The sequence below is a fragment of the Apodemus sylvaticus genome, chromosome 15, assembly GCF_947179515.1.
Source record: "Apodemus sylvaticus chromosome 15, mApoSyl1.1, whole genome shotgun sequence".
Taxonomy (NCBI): Eukaryota; Metazoa; Chordata; class Mammalia; order Rodentia; family Muridae; genus Apodemus; species Apodemus sylvaticus.
In genome coordinates, this window is record NC_067486.1 from 80,277,040 (window position 1) to 80,287,877 (window position 10,838).

Sequence of the window (10,838 nt, forward strand, 5' to 3'; positions counted from 1 at the left end):
CAGGGTACTTAGACTAAACACGTGTACTACCACACTGGTGGATCACCTTTAAGATGGATGTGGCCCATGGCCCAGTGTATCAGTCAGGTCGACTGGAAAAGGCAAGAGGAGCAGATGGCTTCAACTATGCCTGGCATGGTCACCCGACCAGGAAAAGCTGCGGAAATAGCTGCTGGCCTATCACTGCAGGGTCACAGACTAGTCTAAGGATCGTGGGAAGGCAGCTCAGCCATTCATGTCCCATGAGCCAGGGGAATGGAATCAATTAGGTAGCTTAGCACCACCTTGTGGCCACTTCAATTCTTCTCCCTCTCCTCTAGGTGTTGGCTAAAAGCAGCTGAGTGCATAAACTTTCTTACCTGGCTGATCATGGGAGTCAGAGAAGCCCAGTACACTCCTCTTTGTAATATTAACAAATACAGACAACAGAGAGGACCAGCTGCTCTTTACTGTTCCCTGAGGGAAAGCTGGAACACAAAGCACTTCCTCTGGCCAAGCCCCAATCCCCCAGTTCAGTCTAGCTTCCCTCATCCGAACTCCAGTCAGGACGAGCAGTACATGGTTGCCAGCCGCAGGAAGAATACTGTAGTTTCAACTCCCGTTCCAATAATTCTCAGTCTGTCGTGGCTACATGCTTCTGTAGCTAGATTTCCGTTAGCTCTCGGTTAGGACAGCCAATGAGGTGCACGGATGAGACGCAGTTGCATCAGTCATCGTCGGATGACTCCTCTTCTGCCTCTTTCAGCCACTGGACGAACCTCTGCAGCTGCAAGGAAACAGAGGACAGCTGCTGGGGGAACCGCATTCCCACGTTCCTGTTAGCAGATAAACAGCTCTGGCCAGAGCCCCAGGGCATAGCGTGGAGGACCAGGGGATCCAGGGGGCGGAGGGCAGCAGACCGTACCTGTTGATTCTTCCGCAACTGCTGGCCTTTGTCAGTAATGTCTCTTTGGCTGAACCAGCTCAAGATTGTTTCCTCAGCCAGGATCTCCAGCTGGTAGAAAGCCATCAGGACCTACAGAGAGTCAGCAAAGGGGAGTCTCAGGGTCCCTCTATCTAGCGAGGGTAGAACATATAATGGATAATATCAGAGAAGACCTTCTCTACCAGGCTCTCAGCTTCCCACCACATATTAAGAAGCCTCTTCTAAACAGACAAGAGAGCAGGCATCATGGCACATGTTTGTAATTCCAGCACGTGGGAGGCAGAGGCAGGAGGCTCAGGAATCCAAACTGAACTACCTAGCAAGTTTAAGGCCAGTTTGGGAAAAAACAAAACCAAAAACCAAACATATACCAAAGGCCATGTCATCACTGTCCACCCAAAACAAAGACAGAAGTGGACCACTCTTTGCAGTATTAAGAACCTCCTGGACCTCCTGCTGAGTGTCTGCTTCATGCAACCTCAGGCTGACCTCCTCACCCCCCACCCTCACGGCTGCCTGCCTCACCGGCATCAGCCTGGTCTGCACTGCATTACTCTAGCAATAAGCATGAGCCTGCGGACAGATGGTGCAGTGAACACACTCTATGCTAGACTCCAGTTAACCTCAGGTTTGTCTCTGTGGGGGTCAGGAAGGCATGTTTCAACGCCTGTTTCAAGATGGTATTCACCTTGGCCATGGAAGTAACAAGAGTTTCATGTTCCAAGAAGAAGTCCTCGATGGCTGCCAGTGCTTCCAAATGGTCAGCTGCACGCTTTATGTAGTTCCTAAAAACAGGGCTCCAGGCTTTGAGCAGCTATGGAAAAAGGGGGTGGTGAGGTGGAAAGGTATCCTAGTCCCTAGCATGCCCCACGGCTGAACAACAAAGGCAATCAATACTGAGGACACGGAAGGATGAGCGGGAGACGATGCAGGCAGCACGGATCATATGGGAACTGTTCCCACACAAGGTTGGGGAAAAGATGACATTTCTCAGGGAAGGGGAAAGGGGTCAGATAAATAAATGCTATTGGCTGTCTCAAAATTCCTATCCCCAACCTAGAGGTTAATCTTGCTCTGGGTCTAATCACTGTGGGCTCTGTAATACCAGGTCTGTTCTTCATGTTATTTTAGACTATTTGGTCTTTGAGATAGAATTTTTGCTATGTCATCTTGGCTGGTCTGTCTCAAAGTCCTGGGTTCTGGTAACTCTTTTGCCTCAACTTCCTGGAAGAGTGAACTGCAGATACGTTCCCTAACAGCTGGCTCCAGTACTATGTATGAATGTCCTTTTGGGAGGCCTGGAATGCTCTCAATTCAGGAGTCTCAAAGAACATTCAGTACTAAATGTTACTGGGCTTTGGACCACTTAATGCTCCTCTAGAAACCAACCACCTTTCAAAGACAAGGAGAAAAGACCCAGAAGGAACATATACCCAAGAGCAAGCCTTCCTACTCCTATCTGCTTTTGAGACAAGCAGTACGAAGATGGTTAGCTGTCTCCACTCAATCCCTCGCATGCAGCCTCAGTCTTTGCTTACAGGAAGCAGCAGGGCACAGTAGCGGTTTGGGTCAGGCAGGCCATCTACTTGTTGCAGGGGGAACTCCAGGACCACATGGCTCAGGACCTGCATCACTTCCTTTAGGCTAATGTTGTAGGCATACCTGTGGGGAGATGAGTGTGAATTATGGGTAATACTGATGGTCCATTTGACAGGATCTAAAAATCACCATAGCAGACCAATCTCTGGACACATGTGTGACATTTCCACATTGGGTTGAGGCAGGAAGACCATTCTAGGTGTGGGTGTCACTGTTCTCTGGGCTGGGATCCCAAGCTTAAAAAAAGCACAGGAGCTGGGTGGTGGTGGTGCACTGGGAGGCAGAGGCAGGCGGATTTGAGCTCGAGGCCAGCCTGGTTGCAGACGCATCCGTGTGACCAGCTGCACTCAGCACCGTGAATTGTGCCCACCTACTCGGAGGCAAGATCAGCCACTCCTTTAAGCTGCTGATTTTGGCCATTTTGCTGCAGCAAAAGTAGCTGATACAGCACGGCTCCAGGGGTTCACTGCTCTAAAACTACAAGGACTGTGACAGAAATCTACGCTGAGGCTCGGTGCGAATGTTCTCCTTACTCCAAGCACTCACCCCTTCTGTCCAGGCTCCTCCTCAGGAGGGAAGGTCTGTGCCTTCAGCAGCATGGGGGGGGGGGTGAGGGCAGGCAGGAGAAGCAGGAAGGGTTGGTCTTACTTGAGAGAGTTGATCTCCAGGACTAGATTGTCACAAGAGATGTTCTCCTCTCTGCCCCGCTGCAGTGTTCCTAGGACCTCGTTCTGGAAAACTGGAAGGAAAGAGTAAACTCAGGTTTCTGGAATGCTCTGCTCTAAGGCTCTAGCTCTGACTTTACACCAAAGCCTTTCTGGGGGTAGGGTGGGGTGGGGTAGCTGCTACAAGCAGAGAACAGACCCCCCCCCCTCTGTTCACACCTCTGATGTCATCCAGCTGAGGGGAGCCTGCTCGGCTGTCTGGCTCCTCAGGATCCACGCTTCCCTCACTTTCAGTCTCACTGTCCTCCTCCATCTTGATCATGAGTCCTACGAACACAGAAAGGAGGAGCTGGTGGCTCGAGTGCATGACTGGCACGTACAGAGGCCACCACACAAGGTCAGGTGTGCTGTGCGCTATGTGCACCTATAGTGACCCGACCAAGGAAATGGACGCCGAGGGTCAGGTGTGCTGTGCGCTATGTGCACCTATAGTGACCCGACCAAGGAAATGGACGCCGAGGGTCAGGAAGCTTGATCATGCTCAGCTATGGAGCAAGCTCAAGGCGAGGGTGGGCTACGTGTCATTTAAAGGGGGGTGGGGAAGAGGAGGGGACCGACGAGGCCACCAGACTGGGACCTACACAGTGGAAGGAGAGCACCAACTCCATCAAGTTGCTCGTCACCTCTACTTCCTGAATACACACATACACACACACACACACACACACACACACACACACACACACACACAGAGTTGTGTCCTGTCACTATGAACTGAAGGTGCAGTAATAAGTGGATTCCAAGGCATTCAAAGTTCTAATACTATTCAGAGTAAGTAGAAGGCGCAGGCGTAAGGTCCAGCTCACCCCAGAGACTCTGCCGTAGCTCCTCATCTTCCTTAGAGTTTACATCCTCAGCTTTCCAGAGGTATCCCTGGCCTTCAAGGCCAACTTCTGCTGGATTGTAACCTGGAACACGTATTGACTTTTGAGAAGGAGCAGCAGCAGCAGAGGCCGCCGTTGCCACCTCTCTGGAAGGAAGCTTGCCTTCCTAGGGACAGAGAGATGCCCAGACACCCCACACCTGCCGAACCTCACACCTTTCAGCTTCACGTTCTCCTTTTCTTGGTCAGCTCCAGAATCATCACTAAACTGGCCATCATCTTCATCCTCCTCTGCATCTGGAGGGTGCAAAGAGATCACCGAGCCCTCGGGCAGTGTGATGTCTGGGCCCACTACCACCTTAGAGAAAAAACAATCAAGTAGCACAGACTTAATAGTGCATTGAGGGGCTGGAGAGATGGCTCAGCGGTTAAGAGCACTGACTGCTCTTCCAAAAGGTCCTGAGTTCAATTCCCAGCAACCACATGGTGGCCCACAACCATCTGTAATGGGATCCAATGCCCTCTTCTGGGTGTCTGAAGAAAGTGACACGTGTACTCACTTACATAAAAATAAATAAATCTTTAAAAAAATAGTACATTGAGAAGAACTGTATCTTGACATCAGAATTGTACTTTTTGTTTTGTTCTGGTTTTATACTAAGGTAAGCAGAAGGTCAATGAAACTTGGGCTCTCACTGCAGGCTTATTCACAGGGGAATACGGTCCCTTTTGACTTGGCACAATCACTATTCAGTTCGGGGGTTGTGCACAGTCTGGACAAGCCTTACCTGGGAAGTGAGGACGCAGTGTGGCTTCAGTGTGACTCGCTCCTTGACTTCAGCTCTGTCACAGAGCAGAGACTGGTGTATTTGTGCTCCAGCGGCCACTCGGACTCCCTGCCACAGGTAGGCCTGGTCCAGTACCACATTATCACCTGGCTCAGAATGAGGAGGACTTCCGGTCACTCAGGGCTCCACATCCGAAACAGAGTCCTTCACAGAGGACAAGGCTAGTTGACACCAGCCCCAACCCAGCTCCCATCTAGCTGATATTCTACCTGCCAATGTTAGAAACATCCAGTCCCTCCCAAGGTCAGCCCCAAGAGCAAACTGACCATCCTCTACTAAGTTTACAATAATTTTACATTATACATATGGCTTAATCTGAGAACCCTCAGGATTTCTCAGAATGAACTATAAACCTTATTACAATCCTGTTCACGCCCTCAAGGAGCATCCAATGACTCCACCTCTCTGTGTATTACAGAATTTGAATCCTACTGTTGTCCTTTTAAGGACTACTACTATTCGCAGTCTCATATTCTTCAGCCAAAGTGAGTTGTCAAGAGGAATACCACAGTTATGGGAGAGCAAAAAGATGGTAAGATGGCTCAGCGGTTAAGAGCACTGACTGTCCTTCCAAAGGACACGGGTTCAATTCCCAGTACCCACAGGGCAGCTCACAACTGTCTATAGGTTCAGTTCTAGGAGATCCAACACCTGCACACAGACATACAGACAGAACACCAATGTACATAAAACAATAATAAATACACTATTTAAAAAAAAAAAAAAAAGAACATAGAGGGCCCACAAGCAGCGCTGCCTTACATTCGCCGTCACTGGGGCCAGAGCACTAAGACAAGCAAATGCCTTCTGTAAGCTCCAATGACTGAACAAAGGTTATTAGCACACACTACCTCTCATCTTGCCTACAAATGTGAACAGAATGTAAGAGCCAGACACAGACTATGCAGAGCTGTGGTGGAGCTCACTTTTAATCCCAGCACTCAGGTGGATCTGTTAGTTCAAGGCCAGCCTGGTCTACAGAGTTTCAAAATAGCCAGGACTATATGAAGAAAACGCATCTCAAAAAAACCCAAGCTGGCCACAAAGCCCTGACTCAACCCATCCTCCAGAGCAGATGGGATCATACACAATTGTAGCCAATAAATTCCTTTGTCCTGCCCTCCTGCTTTTTTTGTTTTTGACAAATTTCGATATATAGTTCCGGGATGGTCTCATATCTGTAATCCTCCTTCCTCCATCCCCAGGCGTTGGGACTGTAAGTGTGGGCAGCACTGGGGTGGTGGCTCATGCCTTTAATCCCAGCACTTGGGTCTCTGAGTTCAAGGCCAGCTGTTCAAAACCAAACAGACAAACAGCAACATGTGCACCAGCCGGCTCGAGGACTCTTTCTTTTCCTCCTTCTCTCTCGTCCCAAGATTTAGTGTGTGAGTGTCTTGTCCGAATTATGCATGCACACCATGTACATTTGGTACCTGAGGAGGTCAGAAGAAGTCCCTGGATCATCCTGCACTTGAGTTGTGAGCTACCATATGAATACTGGGAACAGAATCAGAGTCCTCTGCAAGAGCAACACGCGCTGAACCACCTCTCGATCCCTCTGCTCCTTCCTCACGATAGCCATTCTAGTTTCCTATTCATAAGGATCACCCCTTGGCATCCTCCCTAGCTTCTGGAGACACACTGCAGCCCCAGGACCGCTGCTGGTCCCCCACCTGTGCTCACCAATGTGGCAGTTAGGGCCAATGACACTATTGGTGATGGAGCAGTTGCTACCAACGACAGTGCCAGCTCCCAGAAGCACGTTTTCCTCCAGGACGCTGCCATGTCCCAGGCTGACTTCAGGCCCTCGGTAGATGTTGTGTCGGGAATGAGTGTAGCTCTGTGTGGTGCTGTCAGTGAAGTTCACTTCTGGAGTGAGAGGGTAGACCCATCGGCGGATGACATCAGCACAAATAGCTGAGTACATGTGTAGGTTGGAGACCCGGGCACCATATTCCCTAGTGGTCACATGCAAATGAATCTGGTTTCCTAGGATCTAAATGAGAAGGGGTGGTTACCCAATCAAGCAAGGCAGGAAGATAATCCCCAAGTACATCACCTTTCTAAGCCTAGTCAGCACCTCTCTGCCTCTCAGACAGTCAAAAGGCCTGAGTTTTCTTTCTCAGGCTTAATGAACACAAAAGGGAACCAAAGGGTACCAGAGTAAGACAAACCCTTCCCTGTAGAGGTCTGCAAACTTTTCTCACCTCCTCGTTCACTAACAGGCCTCGTACAAAATCATCTCGAGTTTGGTAGTCAAAATTGTCTGTGAAGAGTTGAGCTACCTGTGGGGAAATAGAGCTCAATACAGTTACGTACTTTACCAGTAACAAGCCCAGAGAGCTATCAAACCCATAATAATTGACTGTGGGACAAAAGTCCTAGATTTGGTTCCCAGTATACTGGGAATAAGGTAATTGTACCTCTCTGCCATACAACAAGTGAGATAAAGAGGGAGAAGATGCCCTGAAAGGAAGCCATGACAGACCCCGAGAGGTCTACTCTTTGGCTATGCAGCCCTGTTCTGGAGAGTTCACCTGAGGAGAGCAAATGCTGATGTGACAATCCAACAAATCATATCGAATCTCCACTCCGTCTCGACTGCCCTGGAACAGGCTCTGAGGGGAGAAGTTGCAAAGGCTTTAACTCACCTCTCATCTCGAAGCTCCTCCCTTTCCTACCTGAGTTCCCCAGACACCCCGTTACCAAAGGAAACGAGAATCGCCGAAGGCCTTGGGTCTTCTGGAAGTGAAGGATCCGGTCTGTGGTGCTATCCACAGCCACCACCACGTTGTCCTCGTGACAGCGTGTGGGGTGGCTGGGCGATGACTCTTTGAAGATCATCGTCATCACAGACACATTTTTTTCTAGCTTCCTTCTTAACCTATCAAGAACCAGAGGCAGAGTTAGTCTTAGGACTCTGCTGGTCCCTAAATCTTGTCTCTGCCATCTTTCCCAGCCTGACCTGTGTTCCTCCAGGGCTCTGGAAATATTGATATTTGAGATGACATCTCCATATATCAGGAGAAAGTCAGAGCGCACCAAGGACTTGGCATCAACATCACGGAGGACATCCCCTAGTGATCGGTATAGGTCTGATGTGATTATGCGAACAACGTTGAGGGACGTAGGATGGCACCACTTGGATTTCCTGTAGGAATGTGATGAGAGGAATAGTAAATTAAACAGATGATCACAGACCTCACCTCTAACCTCCATTCAGCGTTTATATTCCTTTGTGGCTTTCCTGGGCCCCTGCCAGCGTCCCTGGCTTCAAAGAGACGTATGAACCATAATGAATGGTTTCAGCATCCAGTATCATTAGTTTTATGTGTTTGAGAAATATAGCCATTTCCTTTCTCTACCTTGACTCCTGTCTTCAAATGTGAGTTTGAATTAAAAATCTTAAGAAGTCTAGGGTATGAAAGCATTCTAGGAACATATGTATTTCATGTCATCTTCTTGTTCTGAGTCTATATCAACTTTAAACACTGTAACATGGAAAACATGTTGGGTATATTAGTCTTTATTTCCCAAACTCATAAATTCCCAGACTAACTCTTCCAAATTTTAACAAGCATCTCTTAAGAACTTACTGTGGGCTTGAAACTAAGGTGGGCAGGTGTGTGTGTGGGGGGGGGAAGACAAGGGGGAAGAGCTTGTTCTTGTCATTGGGGGTCAGAACAGATAGTATTTGGAAATTCAGTGGAAAAATAAAGATGCCCTTCCAATAACATACACTCTGAGCCATCAAATAAAAAGCAAAACTCACAGGAACAAACTTTGCTGTCACTGGAACCTCAAGGCAAAGGAAGCTCTAGCAGCTTACCTCAGGACACGTGAGGAAAACACTGAACCTTACATGAGCTCAGAACAGCTTCAGTTTTCTCCTCCTCACGTCTCTACTTTGTCAACTCCTTCCTGGAAGAACAGGAAAGGGACGGGCAACCACCACGGAAAGGAAAAATTCTGAAGCCTTACTGTAAGTGTTCTTTGATCTGAGCAGCTTTCCAACAGCAAAAGACAAATGTTTCCTGCACACCTGCGGCAGTCAGGAATTCCATAGTATAGTCAATGAGTGCAACATTGGCCAGGGGCAAGAGCACCTGTACGGAAGCATAGGAGAAAGTCTGAGGACTGGAATATTCTGGGTACCCCACTGCAACAATCTTTCATCAGTGCTTGCAGACACTAGAGTTTGTTTTATCCTTTTATTCTAAAGCAAACAGGCTCTAAGGTTCAGTGTAAGGTACTGACTGGGATTTGAGCCTAGTAGGCATGGTATCAGACACAGATGTTTGTTACAGGAGACCAGCGCTGGCATTCAGGACAAATGAGCCATAGCTCTAGAACTCTAAGCACTACGGTCTTCTTCATAGACTTTCCTTCTATCGCTACTAAGAGTCACAGAAAGCATTCAAACACTTGTCAAAAAAGTAACAGTCATTAGCCTTAGGAATTAAGTCAAGGCAAATCCCTGTTTGAGTGAAGCATGGCTTGCTGAGTGACCAGGTGGTCTTCAAGCCCAATACTAATTTCCTATGTCTAAGTAATTCCGAGGCTGATAGCAACCCACTCGGTTCCCCTTTCAGCAGAAGGGAGGACAACAGCCCACACCAGGCCGAGATCTAGCCTTTCTTCCTTTAGGTATACATTACCATTACCTTTTCTGAAACAATTTTTTAAACTGCCCATGTCCTGCAGAGTTAAAGGTAATGGAGGCCCCTCTTACGCCACTAAATCCCCATGGGAAGGCTTCTTTCAAGCATCGATTTTACACACAGCCCTCTCCATCCTTCCCAAGGCTGGGTAGACAGACGGCTCTGTGAGAATCCATGTTTGCAAGCTATTCATCTGGTCGGACAGCCATCGAGATTTCAGTCAGTCCCTCCATCTTTTCCCAGCCAGATACTCTCAACTTTAGGGTAACTTTCAGAGCACGCTCCACTAACCAGCTGCAGTGGCAACTTGCAGCCCCGCTACCCTCCAGGCCCGCAGACTGCTCGCGTGCCGGGTGCTCACCCGAGGCTGGTCCTTGGAGATGGGGAAGAAGCGGCGGTTGAAGCTATCAGCCACTAGAACCGCCTGGAGGGGCGGCGGCGGCTCTTCCTCCGCACCTTGGGTTCCACCGCCGCCCGGGCCGCCGCCGCCGCCGCGTTTGTTCGCTCGGCCGGCTGCAGCGCCAGGCACCGCCGCGGTGGCTGCCATTTTGTTCCGCAGCCAGCACGTCCACGGGAAGCCACACGGCACCCAGTAGGGGACAAAAAGGACTCGCAGTCAAAACGCGAAGGTGTGTTACAGGGAGAGGAGAGAGGAAGGAGTGCGCATGCGTGTACCAGCAGGCCCCACCCATCCCTGAGTCTGGGCGTGGCTGTCCAGTGCTGGTTTCGTAGGAATGGGCGGTACTGGGTGGTGCAGGTTGTCTACTCCTCAGCGAGCTGAGTAGGCTTGTGATCGCCGGGCAGGACTCTGCAGTTGCTCTGGCCAGAGCGTCGTAAAATTTGTAGTTCTCGGGGACTGGAGAGATCGCTCATCAGCACTTACAGCTCTTGCAGAGGATCCAAGTTCTGCGCCCAGCGCTCACGTGGTAGAAGCAACTATCCACAATTGCAATTCCAGGGTGTCCAGTCACACTTTCGGTCGGGTACTGAATGCCTGTGGAATACGTACAAGCTGTCAAAACACTCATCCATATAAATCTAAAAATAAAATGTAGCTCTCCGCTTGCAGTCTAGTAATCTAAGGGCGTCTTTGGGAGGGAAACCACCATCTGCACAAACACTGAACGTGGAGGCAAGCAGTAAATTTTTACTGAGCACGCACTAATTATGGGCTAGGTCATGTCCCCTCCTTCCCCCACCCCCAGCCCCCAACCTCCCCCTCCCGTGCTTGAAATTCGACCTAGAGCAACAGAAATT

General features: G+C 49.4%; 1 protein-coding gene across 1 annotated transcript; it reads right to left on the minus strand.

Annotated features, from left to right (window-relative positions):
* Positions 1 to 428: 428 nt before the first annotated feature.
* Positions 429 to 10,206, minus strand: Eif2b5 (eukaryotic translation initiation factor 2B subunit epsilon). The gene is made up of 16 exons (XM_052158665.1): positions 9,943 to 10,206; positions 8,902 to 9,026; positions 7,886 to 8,071; positions 7,627 to 7,804; positions 7,458 to 7,538; positions 7,128 to 7,205; positions 6,604 to 6,916; positions 4,861 to 5,006; positions 4,289 to 4,430; positions 4,056 to 4,157; positions 3,409 to 3,516; positions 3,173 to 3,263; positions 2,464 to 2,587; positions 1,614 to 1,739; positions 905 to 1,015; positions 429 to 766 (listed from the first exon to the last, which is right to left on the minus strand). Exons 1-16 carry the CDS (start codon positions 10,126 to 10,128, stop codon positions 707 to 709), a joined length of 2,157 nt encoding a protein of 718 aa, XP_052014625.1. The 5' UTR covers positions 10,129 to 10,206; the 3' UTR covers positions 429 to 706.
* Between the last annotated feature and the right edge of the window lie 632 nt (positions 10,207 to 10,838).